At 32.1% G+C, this 23,845-nt stretch overlaps 2 protein-coding genes across 2 annotated transcripts; both read left to right on the top strand.

The window, feature by feature from the left end:
• The first annotated feature begins 6,193 nt into the window (after nt 1-6,193).
• On the top strand, nt 6,194-20,561 carry LOC106110931. The gene is made up of 12 exons (XM_013292889.1): nt 6,194-6,362; nt 8,295-8,407; nt 8,689-8,777; nt 10,106-10,224; nt 15,655-15,950; nt 16,466-16,557; nt 17,094-17,252; nt 17,745-17,856; nt 18,148-18,317; nt 18,741-18,889; nt 19,098-19,196; nt 19,959-20,561. Exons 3-12 carry the CDS (start codon nt 8,727-8,729, stop codon nt 20,098-20,100), a joined length of 1,389 nt encoding a protein of 462 aa, XP_013148343.1. The 5' UTR covers nt 6,194-6,362; nt 8,295-8,407; nt 8,689-8,726; the 3' UTR covers nt 20,101-20,561.
• An 843-nt stretch (nt 20,562-21,404) lies between these two features.
• Nucleotides 21,405-23,259, top strand: LOC106110747 (zinc finger protein 277). Its single transcript, XM_013292645.1, has 2 exons — nt 21,405-21,758; nt 21,960-23,259. The coding sequence occupies exons 1-2, from the start codon at nt 21,506-21,508 to the stop codon at nt 23,009-23,011; spliced, it is 1,305 nt and encodes a 434-aa protein (XP_013148099.1). The 5' UTR covers nt 21,405-21,505; the 3' UTR covers nt 23,012-23,259.
• The last annotated feature ends 586 nt before the right edge of the window (nt 23,260-23,845 follow it).

Below are 23,845 nucleotides of genomic sequence, written 5' to 3'. Positions count from 1 at the left end.
GATAGTAAGATAATTGTTTAGAAAATAACTAAAAGATCTACCAAATAAAATCAGCCCATACGTTTTAATAACGAGAAAGATTTTACAACAAACGTAAGAGAGTTGTTACTCAAGCAAGCGGTTCCACTCTAGCTAACGAGTTTCTAACTTGTACAATGTAAAACAATGTTCAAACTACAGCCTTGTTAACTCGTTTTCATAGTAGTAAAAACAAATTATTATTTTTTTAATACATCTCTGAACTACCGAGTAAGATTGCAAGAAATGGGTCAATACAATATAAAAAAATGCAAGCCAGATAGAATAACCCGGTAAGTTTGAAAAATGACAGGTCGCGAATTATTAAGAAAAAAGAAAACATTTAGGTAGATGATAGTGTCAAAAAACTAGGGAATCATAGATTAATATTTAAAAAAATAAATAAGACCTACCAGCCAGTGTGTCACAATGGCATCATATGTTTTTACTTTTTACGCTTGTCTTTATTTTAAAAGATCATTGTTTTGTTTTTGAACTCCATTCTCGTATATTAAAAAAAACTCTGAAAGTAACGAAAGGAAACAATCTTATAAATGCGATAGTTTGGATGAATGGATGTTTGTTAAAGTTTGTAGCCTAAACGGCTGAATAGATCTCGATGAAATTCGGCATATATGTAGAACATAGTCTCTAAAAACACATAGGCTATTTACATTTGTTTCTTTTTTAATTCCACGCGGACGGAGTCGGGGACGAAAGCTAGTACTAACAATACTCTGAATTCACAATTCCCAACAAAATGATTCACAAAGTCAAAGTGAAAACAAGGAATTGTTTAACAATTGTCACGAACATTGACCTCTAAGCGTAACTCAAAATAAAATCACCAATACGCCTAAATACAATACACGAGCCAAATGTTTACAAAACCTATCGGGAACTTTTGAATAATTGTGCAATTTTAACTCATATACGGACAAACATTGAAACGACATATAAATATGCATCCAAAATGTACACGCTTACAGTCAAATACTGAAACGCTTATAGTCCGATAGACGAAAAAATCTTGGAGTTTTGTTTAATTGTCGCTTGATTGTTTTAGAATTTGTTACATGAATATTAAATTGTGTGAGTATTCGGCCGTTCAACTTAAAATTCCTATACATTTTTGACGTTAAATTGCAAGCGGCGTTAATAAAGTGAAGTGTGTGTGTTTCGTTAGTCGTTTCAATATTCGGCCGTTAAACACTCAAAGATTTATAGAGCTGCGTTCATAAAACAATGACCTCTTGTGGTGAGCCCGTGCAAATTTATGGTCATTCTGCAATATGAAATTATTGAACGGCACAGTGTTACGGGTGTCGGAATTTAAAATAAAAACACAAGGTTTTTTCATATGAGTAAGGTTTAATGCCGTCCATAGAGTACTGAACTCTTTGGAATCCGTTCTCACAGATTATTTAGACTTCGATTGTGACTTATAAAATCGAACAATAGGAAACAATTCATAAAATATTATAAACTAGCTTTCACCCGCGACTCCGTCCGCTTGGTATTAAAAAAACAAAAGTAAGTAGCCTATGTGTTCTTCCAGACTATGCTCTACATCTATGCCAAATTTCATCGAGTTCCGTTCAGCAGTTTAGGCTAGAAACTCTTACAAACATCCATCGATCTAACCTTTCGCATTTATAATGTTAGTATGATATTGTAGTTGTTGGTCCACGGAACGAAAAAGAGCATGCGTGTTTTAATAAAGGCATTTTTAATTATTGAAATTTCAAACCAGACACAAGAGTTGACGTTTATACCAAACTAGCTTCTCCGTCCGCGCGGAAATGAAGACACAAATCTTTCTTCTTTAAAATAATAAGTGAAGATTGTTGTATGTGTTTGAATTGTAGATTAAGATTAATTAATTGCCTACACTGATCTGGTAATCTTAAAAGAAAAAAACATCACTATAAGGTTCCCTATGATTCATAGCAACATGTTTTCTTAATGACTCATTCGTTCGGTAATGGAATGATCTATAGAATTCTACATACATGAGGTAAAAAAGCAAAGAAATAAAACACTAAGACAAGCACAATACAAGAGTTATTTAACAAAATTAGTGGTTATGCAGTTATTGATAACAGATGGCGCTGACAAAAGTTATAAATATATTTTTATTAATTTGAAAGAAAATGTATTATTACATTAAATAGTAACATATTTTTTTAAGATAGTTAAAAGTAAAATTATAATTGTTTAAGTTGCAAAAATATTGTGGATGAATAATAATGCACTGGCCGCCAAGAAAGTAATAGACTTAATTTGAATTAAAAAAACAACAAGAGGATTTAAGCGCGAATGAGAGAGCAAATTGTAAAGCAATGTAACAACGTTTTTATTTCAAAAATGCAGTTTTATCAGTTATTGTAAATAGCTGTTCCCGTGCGACGTCATCCGCGTGAAGTTATGAAATTTAAATATTTTGATAACAAATGTCAAAATGACATGACTTGACAAACCTTGGCAATCTTCTTCCTTGATGTTGGCAGCAACGTATTGTCTCTTTCCCACATTAAGGTTTTTAACCAAAATATTTACCCTCTAAGTTTAATAGCGTGAAAATATATAGCCTAAAGCGTAACGTAAGTATAGGACTTTTTATTAAAGAAAGAATTATTCAAAAATATGCTGTAATTGCTGACATCTTAAGCAACAAAGAAGTGTGTGGTTACGCTTTATTATAATACTAGCTGTTCCCGTGCGACTCCATCCGCATAAAATTATGAAAATTTTATTTTGTTGTTTTATGTGACAAATTATCAATTGCAAATGTCAAAATGACATGACATGATGACAAAGCGTGGCAATCTTGCTTCCTTGATGTTGGCAGCAACTTATTGTCTCTGTCCCACATTAAGATTTTTAACCAAAATATTTACCGCTAAGTGAAAATATATAGTCTAAAGCGTGACGTAAGTGTAGGGCTTATTAAAAAAATAATTATTCAAAAATATGCTGTAATTGCTGACATCTTGGCAACAAAAAGTGTGTGTTTACGCTTTGTTATAATAGTATAGATAGTGTTTGTGTTTATCAGAAAACAAAGAAGATTTTATCATTGGTACTAGTATAAATTTATACAATTAGTGTAACAGTGGGAAAAATCAATATTAAAAATTTATCTCCCCTCTCTAAAAAACTTCCTTTCAATCTTGATTATTATCTTACTGATTTTAACTTTAACTTGTTAGCAAATAGTTTTTAACTGTTATAAAGATGTTAAGAGTTGAAACTAAGTTACTCGAGAAGTGCTTACACTTGTTTTCTCCTTTGTAAGTTCGCAACTTAAGCTCTTTTTGTAAAAGTGGTGTAAGTTACAAGTTGAAATTATATAAGTACAGAACAAATTATACTTAGGTAATAAATGTCGCCTAAGTGCTTTTCATTAGTACAGAATTGCTGACCTCCCCCTCCCCCCAAGTTGTTGAAAGTAAAATAAATATTAGAATTAATCAAAAATAGCTAAGGTGTCTCCAAAGTTCAGGAACCCACGTAGATAATTCAAAAATAACTTGTCAGTTTTCCATTATAGCACTCTCCGTAATCCAAATTAAAAAAATACTGCTAACCCATCCCCCTAACCAGTCAAATATCATGTCATGTACCCTGTCATGAACCTATCCCCCCGGCCCTTCTAGACATGAAAATTATCAGTTGCCGACGCCTATACAAGCAAAATCATAAAAAAAATCTGTTGAAAACCATAAATGAGAGCCTCATATATTCACTTGCAATGATTTTAAAGTGTTAATGGTACTTATTTTAAATCTACAAAAAGGTAACGAAAAAAAATCAGTAGTCGTAAACGTAAAAAAACTAAAAGTTACGTTCTGTTCAAAGCTATAATCTTTAAACCTTTCACACTAACTTAAATTCGAAGACAATCTAAGTTTGGTGACTCGATAGTTCTCAACATCCCTTGAGGGTACATTAAAAACTTTTTGTATCTAATCTTTTTGTAACAACTTAAGCGTTCGTAAATTCGTAAGTTTTTTAACTTTAGTGCGACTTTTGACTTTGGGCAATCACTTTCGTTTGTAAACAAGGGAGAAACATCTCTGGCGGCCTAGTAAGAGATGTATGGATTAAAAGAAAGGGGGCCTCCATAAATTACGTGAGGTGTTTTTTAATTTTCTGCCCCTCCTTCCCCCTGGTGAGATGTCATGAGATTTTTATACCCCCTCCCCCATCGCCCAATCTAACATGAGGTTTTCCAAAATGTGAGTTTCTTACGTAAACGCGTTTGATTGTTATTGTAAAAAGAAAAAAACAAATTTGCTTCGTGCTTTTATTTACGACTTACGACGATTATATTGTATTTCGAACAACCTTCTTAGTCTAGGAAGAACTAAGGAGGTTTTAATGTCACCTATGCAATAAAAAATATAGATAATTAATTATTACGAATAGCTTGTTACGAAACATGCTTAGGTCTGGAAACAGATTCATAGGCTAGGTCCGCTGGGAGCTAATCTTTTAACTGTCAAACGTAAGTAGAAGTAATAAAGGAGACAAATTGATAGTGGCGTGTGCCATCCAGTAATTAATGACCGCATCGTTAGTACTTGTACAATATTAACTATACCTAGGTATGTGTAAAAATCTTGTTTATTACAACAACAAAAAATGCAATGATCTTACTACTTACTTTTTTTATAATATAAGGTGGCAAACGGCCAACTGAATCCACCTAAATGGAAAGTATGCGATGTGTTTTTGAGCTGACTAAATGTTTATTATTATTACTAATAGCTATTGCTAGCGACTTCACCGGCATGAACTTAAGAAAAAATGTAGCCTATGTTACTCACTGATAACATAGCTTTTTAATGATGCAAGAATTTTTGAAATCGGTCCAGTAGTTTGTAAGTTATTTCAATACAAACGAAAATCCAATATTCTAAATCTTTCATCCTTATAACGTTAATTTACTTGTTCTAAATTTAATCGTTAATTCACTAATTCTAAAATCAATGACAATATCTCATACTGCCTTACTTGGCTCTTAGCTGACGAGATTTTCGTTGTAAATGAAACAGAAGGGAATAAAAATTTCTCAGTAAAATCGGTGACGTAACTTTTAGTAGTGTTGCCAGAGACAATCAAACTTTACAAAATTTCGAAGTTACATTGATTCAATAAGCTAAGATTGTACGCAAGAAAGCGATTAAATAAATAACTAATTATAATAAAATTTAACGAAGCGCCATTTTAATGAATGAATGGCCACATGTTTACAATAAAACTTAGTTATTACCGCGATCGCCGACGTTGGGGGCGCTGCGATCGTAAACTCGCGACCGTCAGGACCATAAAATTAATAGATAGAAGTTAATTTCCGCGGCATATTTGTTATTGTAATTAAAACTTTTATTACTTTCGAACTTATTTTAACTAAGAAATAAATTGAAAACGCGAACGCCTACCTACGTGTTATAAACGCATGTTTAATTATTATTTAAAAAAATATCAACACGTTTGATTTTTCTATCTACATATATTTGAATTAGTATTGTAGATTAACAATACTAATAAAATGAAATTGTTAAACGCTTTGTAAATCTATACGTATAATAAAATTGGTGTGTCTGTTTGTAATATCAAAAGAACAATTCCAGATTTCGGGAAAATGATGTATTTGCGTTGCTAAAAAGCATTAAAAAAAAACTTGTCTGTCTGCCGCAAGCCTTGTTTGTTCCGAGTAATCTCCGAAATGACTAGGCCTATGTCGACCAGACTTTCACTGAAGGGCAGACATAGATGGGCATATTATAGGTATTTTTTCAAATCTTAATATTGCGTGGACGCGGGCAACACCTTGTACTTAGTATATTGGTGTTTAAAATGCTAGCAAATCATGTAGATATAAAAATCCTAAGCAATATCAAAAGATTCTTGTAATTCTATTTCTGTTTAATAATATGGATCTGAAATGGAATCGTTGTTTATAGCCTCAAATAACACTCCAATAGATGTCGGGTAACCAAACCTATTGTTCAAACCTCTAAGTGTTCGGACGCAAATTGCATTGTACTTCGATCAACGGGTTAACGGGTACGAAATAAATGGGAATCGTTTTGGGTAGCAGTTACATTGTTTTTCATATATCTAAACTTTCCCATGTATAATATTAGTATTATTTGTTACAGGAACATGAGCAGTTTAAGTACTCGGCTTGCGGTGTTAATCGCTCTACAAGCGGCGGGTGCAGGGTTGGCCGCACCAAGCGTACTTGTCACTCGCCTTCGCTCCAGAATTGACCGACACTGGCTGCCTATAGACAATCAGACGCTCTACAAATTGGACAGAGGAGAAAGTAAAAGGTACAGCTTTCTTAAATCACAAACGTATAAAGGGAACATCTTAATATTTTTCAAGTGTCTAGGGACAGGGACTGATCAGAAAACTGTCGTTTGCGAAGCAAAATAATGTAGGTATATTTCTGAAGTCTTTCTTTAGTTACTTATATATTTAGATTAGTTTTCGCCCGCGACTCCGTCTGCAAAGAATTAAGAAAAAAAAAATTGGTATCCTATGTGTTAATCTAGACTATCCTCTACATCTATGAGATCATCAGATTTCATCCAGAACTCTTACAAACATTCATCCATCCATCTAAACTTTCGCATTTATAATATTAGTATGATATATAACTAGCTTTCGCTCGCGACTCCGTCCGCATGGAAATAAAAGAACAAAAGTGAGTAGCTTATGTGTTCTTCCAGACTATATATGGCAAATTTTACCGAGATCCGTAGGATAGGATCCGAGCAGTAGGATACAAATTCTAACAAACATTCATCTGAACTTTCGCATTTATATTTTAGTAAGATTAATAAGATAGTTTACGATTTAAGCGTATAATATTAAGTTACATATTAATCGAAGTTCTATAGCTTCTATGAATATGTGCTTATGTAAAATAGATTTTGTTAGAACCTGACCGGTCAAGCGGGGTCATTTATTGAATTTCAAATTACTAAAATTTAATATCAAACTCAAGGCGGTCTTGTATTTGAAACAGAGAGTTGTACAGTTAAGAAGTTTATGATTAAAAAAAGTTCTTCACTACTGAAAACTTTTTGTATGTAAAATGTTTGTTGTTTGAAGTAAAATATTCTACTATCTGCAAGACATGAAGGCACATGATTGCAAATATTTGCAGCTTTTTGTGATTAAAGGCGAGATTCCGTCATATAACTCTAAAACCTGACTGCGATTGCCACGCGATAGATACGGTATTGGAATACGTTTTATACAAGCTAATATTGCAAAGTCCTTCTGTCATTTAATCGCCATCTGCCACTGTAACGTCTGTCGGAATCACGTTCAGACCAAATAATCTCATCTGTTATGTTTTTTTATAATATAAGGTGGCAAACGAGCAAGCCACCTGAATCTACCGAAATGGTAAGCGACGGCTGCCCATAAAATGAATTGCAAATGCGTTGCCTATCCTTAATTGACGGAGGAGGAGACAAGGAGGACGGAGAGGACATTTCCCCTTACTATGCGTCTCCTCCACCGTCCAATCCACTTTTCCTTCCCATCCTTTTCTCTTAAGAAAAGGGTGGAAAGGGAAAGGGACTAAAATTAGGCCTTCGTCACCAACGTGTTTGTTAAATAAATCTTTACTCTTTGATAAATAAGTATCAAATACCATTTATGTCTAGTCTGCTTCTCTTTTATAATCTATGAGATCCTAGTACAATACAAGTTGAAACTTTATTATCACAACAACGAGTTTAAAACACTTCAGTTGAACAACCTAGGATATTTCTTGAAAGTGTTTTTTATTGATTCTTATTGTTTACATACAAAAATAGTAAATATCGCACGTGCCAGGTTTATAAGTTAAACTTGTTGGGAGTCGAATACCATGTAAGTTCTAGGAGCATTGGTACCATATAAAGGCAGTAGCTGAGATCGTGTTAAGGACGTATTCCATGCATTTATGTAGGAGTGTTGCCCTTCATTTTTCGATCCTTTCAAAGTATAACAAGATTTAAGTAAGCATTTACTCATTGAGGATTGTATTTTTAACCGACCAAAAGAATTACGAAATACTCAATTCGTTTGTTTGTTTTTTTTATTTTTTAAAGACACAAACATTCAACATAACAGAAATATTAGTCATAAAAGTTGTTAATGTAAATGACACTTGTAATTATATCATATGTTTATTTAATGTTTCATAGTAGTCCATATAAATATATCATTAGTTTTTGACTAAATAGAATTTAATTCAATTACAGCCTCGAGTTGAACACTTCGTTAATATCAGAGTCCCACGTTTTTATTACCGTCAGTCCGTGCTCCTCTTCGTTCCACTGGGGGCTGTATAGAGGAAGTGTGGTCGACAATGAAGGTAAACTATGATCTTAATTATATTATAGAAATAGTTAATTAGAAATTACTAGCTGTTACTCGTGACTTCACCCGCGCCAGATTAAAAAAAAATAAGAAATATAGCTTATGTTACTCACTGATAATGTAGCTTTTAAATGATGAAAGAATTTTTGAAATCGGTCCAGTAGTTTTTGAGTTATTTCAATACATATAAAAATATAAAACTCTTTACAACATCAGTATAGTTAAATGTAAATGGAAAAATATGAAAAATAAATTAAATCCTTGTTACTTTTATAGGAAATTTAAGTCTACTACAAGAATATGAAGGGACAGATATGAAAACATTTTCATTACTTATACGACGACAAGAGAAATATATCCTACAGGTATGTTATACTTTTTTAATGAGCAAATTACTAGACATTTATACAGAGGACAAAGCACGAAAGTTTTCAAAAAACTACCGAAACTTTATTAAAAGTTTGTACAAGACTTTGTCATATTCTACGCTCAATGGGCATACAAATCTGATAATAAATTTTTTAGATGCCTTACTACTTTTTTGCAAATTTTCGTGCTAGTCCCCAGAACTGGAAACCTACGGAAGAAGCCAATAAAAAATAAATATTTATGGGTATTAATGAAGTTGTTTATCCGGCTCGAAGGACCAAAATGTATATCGTAAAAGATTTAGAAATAAAATTATTTTTAACGGAGATATGTGTATTGGTAAAATATGTACAGAAAAGGCATAGAAAATACGATGGCATTGAATTGAATGTGTTCTAATTTCAAATAATTTAAATTCTTTTTTTTTCTAATGGCTTGAGACCTAAAAACATGTAAAAACTCCTAGAACAGGTATGCTTTTCATGCACGATTTTTTTATTTAAAAACTTGTATATTTATAGTTTTTAATTAATAATATTATAATATTTATATTTAATTAGTCAATATAATCGACTAGTTTACACCTAAATAAGGCAGTAAATTATTTGCCAACACTTTTACTAAGCATTATTTATAAATTGTAACTCGGTCATTGAAGTACTGGAATTAAAGCTAACTACATTTTTCATACTGCAATTTAATAAACTTTTTCTTAATGCTCACTGATAAACTGGTTTATATTATTTCTTAATAACTGACGTGAAAATGTAAGAAATCGTAACTGGTTTTATTTTGTTTGTTTTAATTAATTGAGTAATTAGTGATCCCCAATTTGGATTTTTTTTTAATATTTTCATCAACCCTTCCTACCAAATTTTTTCTTATAAGATTGGGTGGGGAAGTGGATTTGACGGAGGGAGCACACCAAAGGGGGAAGTGTCCACTTTCTGTGCCTCTATGTCGATTAAAATAGCAACCCATGGAATTACGGATGTCAAGGGACAACTATCGCTTTACTATTTCGGCAGAGCTAGGTGGCATATTCTCGTTTGATAACTCATTATTAAAAAAAAAAAAAAGAAAATACTAGCTTCACCATCAAATACTGGCTGGCATAACCAAACTCACATGATGTTTTGAGGGCCTGAATCGTATCAATAACAAATTCTGTCCGCGATGAAAACAACATAAAAATAACTAGTATATGTGTCCTTCCAGACTTTGCTCTATATCTGTGACGAATTTTATCCAGAATGTTTAGTCGTTCTATATACCTTTTAACAAACATCTTAACTTTCGATATCAGTAAATTTTTTTTTTTTAGTTATCTTCATCTAATGGTGGGACGGTGGCGGTGAGTGTGCGAGGCGAGTCCATAAGACGGGTTCGGCTACGACTACGGGTGCGATCGCGGCGGAGGCTTTCCGCCAATTGGGATCCAAGGTAACTTATCATCTGCTCTTCTATATATTTTTATCAACCGTCACATCTAAATCCAATCCATTCTTAAGCATATCTTTCCAATCCATCCATTTAAGGTAACTAAATCCTTTATTAAATTAAAGAAGCTGAACTATATAACTTTATCTTAAGATTATTTTTATTGAGTTCATGTGATTTGATTTATGTCTACTTATGTTAACTTTGTCATTGTTTTTCAAGATATAAATATTTAAAGTTATATCTCCTAAAAGACAGATTTATGAATACCTATTGTCGAAGTTTACAAGGGAAAAGTAGATTTTATAGCATGACTGTTTAGCTTAATTGAAATTGTAAATTTTAACTGTCATTATTATATATCTTTCCCTCTGGCCTACGAACCATTTACATTGATTAGTTTTAAATCACACTTGACTAGAAAAGAACCACCAATGAGATTATAAATAACACAATTACTAACAGACATTTACGCTAAGATGAATCTTTGAAAAACATAGCTCATTAAATCTGGTAGACAGACCATATGTCAAGAAATCAACGCAACGTCGTACAAAACAAGTGACTGTTCAGTAGTTTATTAATCTGTGGCAACTGTTAACTGTGAGATCGCGATCCTAAATCACTGTTACCAGAACAAAATATCTCAATAAAAAAGCTGTCAGTGCGGTGGCACCGTTAGCCATAACTCTCGCGGACCAATACGACGGACTGTATGTTCGTCACAAGAACAAGTATAGATGAATTTATGATATGCCCTACATGGCATTAGATATATCTTGCCAAGGGTAAAGTCACACGGCACTTCTAGGTTTTAATAAGTCTTCAATTCCGTTAAAATTTTTATCTTACTTTGTTGTTAGTTGTTTATAAGATATATAAGCTGCTGTAGTTCCCGACTTCTTCCGTGTGAAATTAATAAGTAATAAAAAATATAGCCTATGCTTCTCACTGATAACGTAGCTTTTTAATAATGTAAGAATTGTTGAAATCGGTCCTGTAGTTTTTGAGTTATTCCATCAAATACAAAAACACAAAAATACAAAAATACAAATCCTTCCTCTTCATGATATTAGTACAGAATAAAAACAATCTGTTATTTTACGAACAATTTTTTAATGACAAATTCAACAATTACAATTATTTAAAAATGTTTTTTTATTATATACAAAGTAAACAATTATGTCAAAACAATTGCATTACTATTAAAAATAATCTTGTTATAAATAGTTTAACATATTCTCTATAAGTCCTTGTTCAAAATAATATTAAATACCATGTAATTGCTTAGGAAAATTCACACCAATGTAACCACTACCTTTGTAATGACTAACGCGAAGACAGTACAATGAACCCGCTTTCTGTTTTTCGCGTCCGCCTTATCGTGTAACAACCCTACCATTTAAGGTAAGTAATTGACCAAGCTTAGCAATGGAATCTACCAATAACATTGATATCTCAACATAAAACGGTTTAAGAATTTAAAGTCTATAAAATCATACTTAACGTATAAAACAAAACCGCTTTCCGCTCTCTGCCACTATACTTAGATCTTTACTATGCAACGTATGATAGAGTTTAGTAAATAAACTGATTCAAAATTGATTAATATGAATAACACATTTATACTAATATTATAAAGAGGAAAGATTTGTATTTTTGTATGTATTGAAATAACTCATAAACTACTGGGCCATTTTTATAAATTAATTCACCGTTAGAAAGGTAATTTATCTGTTAGTAACATACGCTAAATATTTTAATATAACGCGAGCGAAGTCGCGAGCAACAACTAGTCTATAATATAGTAATAATATACTGATAACTTTACAGATACCTAATGTGATTTCGTAAACATATATCGTACAGCATTGGACCCGTGCGAAGCCGGGGCAGGTTGCCAGTCATGTTTGTCTCCCTGGCTTAACGGATCTCATAGACTATTTAACGGCGACTATTTATTTAGCGGACGAATTCGAAGGCAAAATCCAGTATGTTTTAATAGGTATATTAGATAATAATTTCACAATGATTAATACCGAATTAGGGCAATGGGAAAACATTAACACATAAAAAACAAATAACCGTGGTCTATTAATTACAAAAAAAAAATCATTAATTTGAATCCATTGATTCAAATAATTTCAAGTTTATAATGAAACTTACTATATTCTTCCTAGTTAATTTAATTTCAGTGAATTTATAAGAAGTACTGAAAATTATAAAAAAATACATTATACCATCACGTTTACTACCTTAAGATTATTACTAGCTGTTCCCATGCGACTTTATCCGCATAAAATTAAATAAAAATAGTTTTATTGTTCACATTTGTCAAGTTATCAATTGCAAATGACAAAATGACATGACGTGATGTCAAACCATGGCAACCTTGCTTCCTAGATGTTGGTAACAACTTATGGTCTCTTTCCCACATTAGGGTTTTATCCAAAATTTTTACCTCTAAGTTTAACGGCGTGAAAATATATAGCCTAAAGCGTGACGTAAGTGTAGGGCTTTTTATTTAAAAAAAAGTGTTATTCGAAAATATGCTGTAATAGCTGACATCTTAGACAACAAAGTGTGTGTTTACGCTTTATTATAATAGTATAGATTTCAAAAATATTAATCTTTAAAACAGTCATAGATACTCTTAAAACTGGTTTAATAAGAGCGCGCAATTTGACCAAACTATCGCACAACTGTTTAGTCACGCTTTGATTCCTATAAGTAAAAAGTAAAGTCTAAAGTAAAAGTACTTTTAGGAAAAGTCCTATACGTAAGGAGTAAAAAAAAACGAGTAGTGTGCGCATCCAAATAGGATAGGATACTCGTTTTTTAGTTGTGCAGCTAAACAGTTGAATTTTTCAGCAAAACAATCGACAATCACACAACTGATGTCTGATAGTTTAGTCAAAGAAGTACGCCCGCTCTAAAGGTGTAATAAAATCAATTACATATTGAATCTTGTAAGTTTGTAATTACTCTTAAACCGTCTTTAACTCATGGCGACTATATGTAGCGAATACCATTCCCTGGTTTAAATAGAATAAACACTCACTATAGGCAAGCATCATTCCATCAACTTTTTGTATTCTTGCATCCGTATGGAAAGGTAAAGTAATTTCAACTGTATCCCTATAGCCTCACAGTAGGATTTCCCTCGATTCAATAATAACCCTGAACTCAGGATTGCAACTGTTAATCCAAATAGTGATTTATTCTGGGAGATCAAGTTATTTTATTGCATTGATGGAATTTCATTATCTGTTTTGATATTTTTTATAATATATCTTTCACTTTCGAAGAATTAGTTCCTCAATTCACAACACTATTTCAGTCTTACTAATAATATATTTAAACGTTTAGATGGATAGATGTTTGTTAGATATTGTAGCCTAAACCGTTAAACGGATCAAGCTGAAATTAGACATAGATGTAGAATATAATCTACACTAAAACATAGACTCCTCACTCTTGTTGGTTTTTAATTTAACGCGGACGGATTCTCAGGCGAAGGTTATCTATACTTGTATACTATTATAATAAAGCGTAAACACATACTTCTTTGTTGCCTAAGATGTCAGCAATTACAACATATTTTTTAATAATTCTTTTTTTAATAAAAAGCCCTACTTACGTCACGCTTTAGGCTATATATTTTCATGCCATTAAACTTGATGGTAAATATTTTAGATAAAAACCCTAATGTGGGAAAGTGGCCATAAGTTGCTGCCAATATCAAGGAAACAAGATTGCCAAGGTTTGTCATGTCATGTCAGTTTGACATTTGCTATTGATAATTTGACAAATGTAAACAATAAAATAAAATTTTCATAATTTTATGCGGATGAAGCCGCACGGGAACAGCTAGTTCTGACTAAATTTGCCTCAGTTTTAATAATGATTTCTTTTATGGTTTCATTCTCGAATAGTTTTTACATCTTTGACTTGCATTTTTATTAGGTTCTGTGCAGTATAGCCCAAGTATGGTTCTATTTGCGTGTGACTTTTTAAAATGTAAATTATAAAAACGGCTACGACTTACAATCGCTATAAATTATTGTATTTGGTTATAACTGGTACTGTCTCGGTATTTAATTAGTTACATGCAATTAACACAACCGCGGCTCCTTTTACATCATTCTGTTTCAACTAGTAATTGAACGGATGACAGCAAATTCAATCCACATGGTGATAACCATTTACGTAACTTGAAAATACGCTTAATTGTATTAAGTTAGGTTTTGTGACCGTATAAGGGAGTTAAACTGTGGAATAAGTATGTAATTGAGTCCCATTTAATTTAAAGAGTGTATACTCTGTTATGCTGACAAATTACGAGTTCAATTGTTATTTTTTTTAAAAGCCGGCGTAGAACGCATTGACACATACCGTACTTCAAATTCACGATTTAAATTCCACATAATGTGCTCTCGGAGTCAATTTAAAAAACTGATAGAAAAACAAAATGAAGAAACGTTGAAAAATTCCGATCTCTATTAGGTATGGACGACTTTTTCAAAAGTATCTGACCATACTATAATCGGTTAGACTCATCTTACCTTTAATGTATTTCAATAGGATTTTCGAAACGCCTCGCGTTTCTGCAGCGTAACACTAGTGTTCGCTATCCCACATAGAAATTTATAATTGGCCCTTAAGCAGTTATCCCCGTAATTGCGACAACGATTTTTCTCGTGCCTACGTTCAGTTATTCCAATGGCCTGTAATTGACGAAACTTTTAATCGGATGATACCAGTTGACATGATCATACTATTTACTATTTCTATTACTTCGACATTAAGTATTACTGTTGATATGGTACTTCCATTCTGTATTTTTTATACTCTTTGATCAACCTGTTTAGTCCCACAATGTATTCCAGCCAAAACAATCTATCTTAACTAAATAAAAATATCAGTACTATCTATGGCGGTTTTGACTTCAATGTCTCATTGAATCCTTTATGGCCGTTGTTATTTTTTGCAAACAAATGTTAATGTATGAGAAATATGACGATTAAGGCATTAAGTTATATTGGTTAAGGTTAAAGTTTTTTTGGTATGAAATAATTTCAAAATTAAAAAAGAAAAATTAATAGTAACCTTTAACCATATATGGAAATATTCTGCGTAGGCTAGTAATAATCACCTTATTGAATAGTAAGGAGTTTTCACTTGATTGATACTCTAATTATTATTAATAAGCCTTTTTATTTTCATATTTACAAAGCGTTTAACAATTCCATTTGTGAGTATTGTTAGTCTATTATATTCAATTATTTTTAAATATGAACACCTCTTTGGGTAAAGGCATCTCCCATCTCCTGCCAGCCTTTACTGTTTTTATTGAGTGTCAACCAAGCTTTCTTTGTCACTTACACTTATCATCAGAACATCGGTTTAGTAATTAACCTTCTTATTTTCCAGTCCAATAGATCCGCAGTCAACGACATACTGCGTGGTTGCATCACACAGAAAGAATTACACTTCTCTTTGCGCTGCCCAAATCGATGTCAGAGCGAGCCGTTTAGAAAATAAAGCGTCTCGTTTCAACTCTGAAGAAAATAGATCGAATCCAGAAATGGATAGCTCGAATCAACGGGAATCGAGCAATGCGACCCACAGTACTTCAGTTGAGATCGACAACAAAGTAGAACTGGACATAGATGGATTTAACATTTACGAAGGCAACTTTAAAAACATTTATAGGAAGAAAAAGTTCGGTATGTAAAATGTTGTCCTAAACGCTATTTTATAATTCTTTTAATTAATAATTCCTTACAATAATTAAGCAACACAAACACTAGTCATTCAAAATTATCTTCAGTGAAATATGTCTAATGTAGATTTTTTATAACACTAGCTTTCGCCCGCGACTCCGTCCGCGTGGAATTAAAAAAAAGAAAAGTGCGTAGCCTATGTGTTCTTCGATACTATCCTCTACATCTATGCCAAATTTCATAGAGATCCGTTCAGCCGTTTAGGCTACAAACTCTAACATCCATCCATCCATCCATCTAAACTTTCACATTTATAACATCAGTAAGATTCCTCTCTAAAAGACAATTTCAAGGGTCTGTCCCTCCACTGGCTGATAAAAGCTCAGATAGCTTAAAAATGACGTCACGTCAGATAAGATAACAAAATCGGATATTTCCATCACATATTTTTACACGTTCGATTGTTATCAAATTTACAATTTGGTGGGACAGGCCCTAAAAAAGTTATTATTTTTCAGGTCGAAGTACCAAAGTTAGCAGTGTAGATCCTCTAATAGCTTGTGTCGGCGAGAGAACTCACCATGTTATAGAAAACCTGGATCCAAGTATAGTAAGTATTAATTCCTAATATTTAAGACTAGATTTAACCCGCGACTTTTTCCGTGTATACAATAACGTAATACGTAGTCTATGTGTTCTTCCAGACTGTGTTCTGATTGATCCAAATTTAATAGCAACAAACATCCATCCATCCATTTAAAAGCTTATATTATTAGAAGAATTGTATTATTCTTTTCCTCGTTTGTTTTTTAAATTTAGAAACCAGATGTCTAAACAGTCATACGTTTCCTCACAAAATAACATAATTAAAAAGAAAATGGTGTATTCATAAATGTTAACATTTAGTTAGTTTAAAAGCTGCGAAAAGAAACTATAAAATTAATTCTAAAATATTCAAATAACCTACTATTGGAACCTTTAATATTATACTGTCCAGTATGACGAATAACCAATTAAAAAAAAATCTACTGAACTATTTAGAGAAAATGTCAGATTTTGATTTTAGTATGTTGGTAACACATAATATTTTTCGCTATAAAACTCCGCTAAATTAGGTTAAAAATATTAGTTATATTGTTTTAACAGACTTATTTCGTGAGCATATTTGGTGTGTCGAGAGATAGAAGGGCTGGATCTCTTCTAGCCACGGGCAGCGTCCGACCTCGCACGTCCACCGCTAAAAGACTGCGCGAAAACGTACCTTTGAGAAATGAAATCAGAGGGAAAACTGTTTACTATTTCAAGGTAATATACAAAGAAAAGTTAAATGTATTAAGACATTCATTCTGTTAATTTCTTGCTGTAAATTCATACAAAATACAACGATTTAATAAAACTCAATGGCAAAGAGTAAATTAACTCTTAAAGATGTCTGTGATGTTAAGTTAAATCTATTATAGATTAAGAATTCTGACATAGATTAGTTAGATAATTCTAGATGGTTTTAAATTAACGATGTTATCTTACAAATCGATTTAACAGTAGATTTAAAGAAAATTATGAAGAAAGACCAAGTCTACTTTCTTCTTTACTAGCTTACGCCCGCGATTCCGTCCACTTTAAATGATTTTTTAAAAAAAAGTAAGTAACTTATGTGTTCTTCCAGAATATCCTTTACATCTATGCTACATTTTATTGAGATCCGTTCACCAACTTTATACTCTAACAAACATACATCTATTTAAACTTTCGCATTTATAATGTCAGTAAGATTTTAGTACAAAGTTATTTTCGCAGGCAGGAGTAGGAGTGGGGGGCGGGATTTGGGTCGCAGTCTCTTCTTGTGGCGGAGCAGTCGATATTGAAGTGTTAGTAAGAGGAAAACGGCTGTACATGGCTAAAAGCATTGGTATGTATCATTGCAATTATGAAATAACTAGCTGTTGCTCGCTACTTCGTCCACGTAAAATGTTACTCAGAAGTAATGTAACCTTGTAATGGTAAAACAATTTTTAAAATCAGACCAGTAGTTTTTGAGTTTTTTTAATACATAAAATCATTCAAAATATAAATCTTTACTCTTTAAAAAATTTATACAGATATAGATATGGTTAACTTTCATTTTCATTCATTTTCATTATTTATTTTCTTTCTTTATTTGTTTTTTAAACGAAATGTAATCTAAGCTTTTCTGGAACAGAACCACATTCGAAGTTCTTCGTGGCTGCACCGATGATGACGTCATCAATCCAAGAGACCAGTGACGAAGGTTCAGTTCAGTTTGACTCCAGTTCTGAAGAAACTAAACTCCGTTACGTCATACGTGTCGTGCCCAGCAAATGGAATAGAGATGAAAGTGTTAATGTTGAGGTAACGGCAAAACTTTTTTTATTTTTTATATCTAGGGTGGCAAACGAGCAAGTGACCATTGCCTAACTTCAATCAACGAAGACACATTTTAAAATATTTCCTCTTCTTATTTATCCCCTCCACCATTAAATCCACTCTCCCTTCCTTCCTTTTTTTTAAAAAAGGGTGGGAAGGGACTAATGTCGCCTCTTGAATGCACAAAGTTTAAATGTATTATAACCAAGGTTTTAACAAAATCATTTTCTTTGACCTGGCTATATCGCTTGGATACTGAAACATTTAATAGAACTGAGGTAACAGTTTACAGCGTTATAATTGTTTTAATAGTCATAACCAATTTTACAAAATTCCATTTCTATCTAGATATTAAGAAGTTGTCACTTCATAATAAGTAAATTCAAGAGCAACTATAATTTTCTTTAGTTGGTTACTTCTACAACAAGATGGGGTATCAGTTCCCCCGAGCTGTTTGACGAAGGAGGTATTGTGAGAGAGTTGCGGCCGCGGCGTTCTTGCAAGTCTGTTGACATTGCTTTCTTACCGGCAATACATAACGCTACGAGTGGAATAAAGTAAGATAACCCGTACCATTGTTTTAAAAACTATACCAACATAATTATTGACCTAAATATACATGTTACATAAAGAAATTTCTTAATTCTTTAACTATTCTGTTTTCTATTAGCTTCAAGTGTATTTATAAAACTCCATCATTGTGTCCAACGTTATGCAACGTCCCATTATATGTATATATTTTTATGTATGCGTTTTTTCTTATAGATATTGTATCGTAGCACGCGAGAGTCCAAGCAGAGAAAACATTTGTATGACCACAAGGAAAACAAAATCACAATGCGTCAATCACGTGCAAAGAACACCGTATGTTTTGATTTTAATATAACTATAAGGGCGCACACCTTTGATTAAACTATCAAACAACTGTTTAGTCGCTCTTTGATTCCTATAAGCTTATATGCGCAAACTATTCCATTTAGTAGTTGTGCAACTAAATATTTGAATTGACGGAGAAACAAAAGACAATCGCCCAACAGTGTGTATTTTAGTCAAAGGTCTGCTCGCTCTAAAATATAATAAAAGAACGCTAATTATAACGTTTATAGAACGTAAAATATTAATCAGTTTAAAAAAAGATAAAATTCAAAGATTAAAAATTTGCTCGTAGGTACAATTCAAAAGTTAGTTTCGAACTATCTATCGAAATAATTCGGCTCCGAAGTCTCTCTAGAGAAGGTATCGAATATCCGAAAGGTGAACTTAATAAAGTTATCAACGTAGCTCCAAGTTAGAACTTAATCCAATAAACCTGCGCGTCGTGAGGTTCTTGCTACGACACCCAGACTGTTTAATTTTACCAAATCATTTCTAATTTCTTAGTTTATTTTAGAAGTTATCTACTTAATCGTATTGCGAAAAGTAAATTCGTTAAAGTAATCTAGTTTAGTTTAGGATTTATCCTATAAAAATAATTAAGCATACATATTGCAAATTTTGAAATTAATTCATGCTTGAAATGAAATTATGCATAGAGTTTTTTTTTTATGTCGAGTCTGTAAAAGAACGTAGTTATCTATGGTCAATATCTATGCGAAAAATGATGTGTAAATAAAAAAAACATTTCAGAACGAGGGTCATAACCAAGAAGGTGACAGGATTAAAGCCGGGAAGGAAATACGGTATCCAAGTGACAGCATCGAACAAAGGATCTTCTGTCCCATACAATATTCTATATGTGGACACCAACGCGTCTTGTAAAGAAGAATGAACTATCACCCAACAATTGTCTTACGACTACTAACCGGGCGCACACCTTAGACTAAACTATCGCATAACTGTTGTGTCAGTGTGAATTGTTTCGCAGACAATTCAACTGTTTGGTTGCATGACTAAAATCGAGTAGTGTGTATGGAGATGCCATATAAGGTTATGGTAATCAAAGCGAGACTAAACAATTGTGCGATAGTTTAGTCAAAGTTGTACAAAAGCTCTAAAACTTGGCCTTATCATTAAAGATGCTGTGGATATTTAAAGTCGTTTCAGTAATCTGCCGATAGTTAATCAGTATTATATTTTACAATTAAAGATTTTCAATTCGATCACGAAATCAGATATCTATGTACATTGATAGAAATACAAATGACTTTTTCTGCTCTTTTAATAAAATTCGAATCATTTTATTCTATGTTAGATGTATCAAATATTATTTTGAATAGAAGAAATGTGAGTCGCCTGTATAATTATTTTTGTGATCTTATAACTAATTAGATTTATAAGGATTTTTGTAAATAGTGTATAAAGTAAAATTATCTATTTCAATTGAAATGCAATATATAACAAATATTTTTTAAAAGAATATTCACCGCGTATTAGTTGTGTGTGGTTTTTGATGAAAAAATCAAATGAGTTTCCATTCAATATGTAATGAAAAGATTTACGGGCTAATTTGATCAGTTGATAATAAAAATGTTTAAATTTTGCAATATTTTTTGAAGCTAGATATTTTTGTAATATTTATTGTATAGTTAAGTATTTGTATTAATATTTAAGACAATTTTGTTTGTTCTAAAATAACATAAACATACCCATAGTGGCATTTAAACATTAGAATTAAAATAACATTCGTAAGTTCCTATTACTTTTACGGAGTGTAATTTTAGTGAGTTATAATAAAGTATGATTTAAAATGTAACTATTTCTTTTATTTTTTAAATATTAAAATTTTCATAAAAAGTCTAGTGGCCCAACCCTTAAACATGAATAATTTAAATAAGTTATAATAAAAGGTAAGTTATGCGCGTAATATTTATACTAAAATTGCGAAAGTGAATGGATGGATATGTCTGTTACTATCTCCAGAACGGCTCAGCGGATCTCACTAGAAATCACAAAAGTAAAACATAGTCAGGAATAATAAAGGCTACTAATAATGTTTTTAATTACCCCGGACGAAGTCGCGGGCGAAAACTAGTTTAAAACAAATAATAACGTTTACATTTAGTGTAGGCATAACACTGGATTGGCTTGTGACTACTCTTTGAGTCTTTGACAGACGGTTTTTGTCATTGTCAATGTCACGACGGGTGTTGTGTATGGTTGTATAGTTATAGATTTGTAAATAAATTAATATAATAAATTATATTTAAGTGGCACTAGCATTCTTATATCAAAATATGGCAACAGGAGTTGATAAACAGTTTTTCGGACCCCTGACTTTACACCAACAGGCGAAAGTTGCTACAATTTTCAAGACAGATGAACCAAAAGATTGTACTTGTATTTTATGTGATGAAAAATTTCTTTTACCAGAGTATGAACAGCAATTGCTCACTCATTTATTCGTATCACATCGTTTAGTGATAGCTGATGTTAATCAAATAGCAGATTTGAGTGATTACGTTTTATATTGGAGGATGCGGTTAAAAGGTTAGTTGTCACATATTTTTAAAATTACATTTCTTTTTTTGAATCTGCAATATGTGACCTTAAGTGTTCCATAATAATTTGATGAAATTCCTAAAAACTGCCTAATCTAATACTTGTGAACTTCTTAATATATAAAACAATAAGAATAAAGCTTATAATTAGTTTACTGGCAAATTTTACTACTAAAAAATATATTTACAGATCATGATCTGCCATACTTCTGTACCACAATGTTGTTGGACAGTAAACCTGACGGTACTCAGTCAAAAAATGAAGAATATTATCTATTAAGTGATGTACACCCTGAGGACAAGGAACTACGCAGCAATTTACTTCAAAAAAGGTTAGAAAAACTTCTAGAAATACATGCTTTTGAAAGGGAAGACAAGAATTATGAGCGAGAATGTTTATTTTGTCGGAATCAAACAAACACAACAAGGGCAAGTTATTTGAATCATTTATTCGAAAAGCATAACTTTTATGTCGCTAAGCCGGAAAATATAATCTTCATAGATGATCTTATAGATCTTATAGCTTTAAAACTAAAAAACCTTCAGTGCATTTATTGTGAAGGTGTGTTTAAAGATCGAATGATTCTCAAAGAGCACATGAGAAAAAAAGGCCATAAGAGAATAAATCCAGGTAACAAAGAGTATGATAAATATTTCTTAGTGAATTATTTAGGTGACAAACCGAAAACAACAAATCAAGCATGTAAGAAATACCATCAACATATACAAAAAACTAAGCAATGGGCAAACAAAGAATGTGATCAGGATTCTGATGTTGACAGTGATCCTGATTGGTCACAGTGGACTGAGGAGAATGGACCGTTGATCACTTGTTTACTCTGTGATCATGGAGAAACAGAATACCAAAGTATACTCGACCATATGGAGCAAAAACACGATTTCTCATTCACGAAAAAAACAACCGACTTACCATTCTATCACAAGATTAAAATAGTCAATTTCATACGAAGACATGTGTATTTAAAACAATGTTGGTCGTGTGATACAAAGTTTGATGACGCAAAGAATCTTGAAAAGCATTTGAAAGAAAAGAAACATTGGCAATTGCCAGAAAAAATGTGGGATCAACCAGAGTATTATTTTCCAACGTATGAAGATGATTTGTTTCTATGTTTTATTAATGATAACAATGATAGCTGGTGGTTAAGTGATGATGAAGACACAAATATGATGAGTGATGATATATCTAGGGAAATGGCGTTATCCGTCTTAGATGATTAAAAATATTTTATCTCAATCTATTATGAAACTGTAATTTTACCTAACTTTTTACTAATATTATATTCAAAATTCTGAACGGATGTTGGACTGCTAATGGAACAGATTTGGATAAAATTTGAATATTACATAGTGGAATAGCTTATAGCTTAGCTTTGAATTTGGATATAGTTATAAATGTGTATATTAGAGGAAGTTTGAAAGTAGCGCCAGTGGTGGAGAAATTGAGAAGCAAAAGGTTAGTATGGACATGTTATGCGACAAGATGATAGGGACATAAACCTGAAAGTGTTAAGATTGAATGTGGATGGCTACAAAGGAAGAGGAAGACCGAAGAAAGTATGGATGGATTGTGTGAAAGAGGATATGCTTAAGAAAGGAGTGGATTCGGATATGACGGCTGATAGAGATGTATGGAAGAGCAGCACATACTGTGCCAACCCTCCATACGGGATAAAGGCAAGTTGATGATGATGATGGAATAGCTTATATGCTACTAATTAAGTTTTTTAAAATGTGTATTAAGTATATATTTTTAATAACATTTTAAGTAACATAGAGGTTGTGTTTGAACCTTAAACATTAACAAGTGTTTTAGACTTTTTAAAGACAGGATCTATCAATCTCCCCATTCCCTTTTATCACAACAATAAATTCTAGACTTGCTTGTTATGTGTACAATTTAAGTTGTTGTGTTATGTTTCAAAGGCATTAATGTGTTATTTTTATTTACCCCTCCCTTCTATAGAAAGTGACAGAATTTATTTTACTGAATAACAATAATAATAAATTATATAATCCTTTTTTTAATGTAATAATAGTAGTTCTAATCTAGTA

Source organism: Papilio polytes, unplaced genomic scaffold (assembly GCF_000836215.1).
Source record: "Papilio polytes unplaced genomic scaffold, Ppol_1.0 DF824191.1, whole genome shotgun sequence".
Classification (NCBI taxonomy): Eukaryota; Metazoa; Arthropoda; class Insecta; order Lepidoptera; family Papilionidae; genus Papilio; species Papilio polytes.
This window is presented reverse-complemented; position numbering and strand designations above follow the sequence as displayed.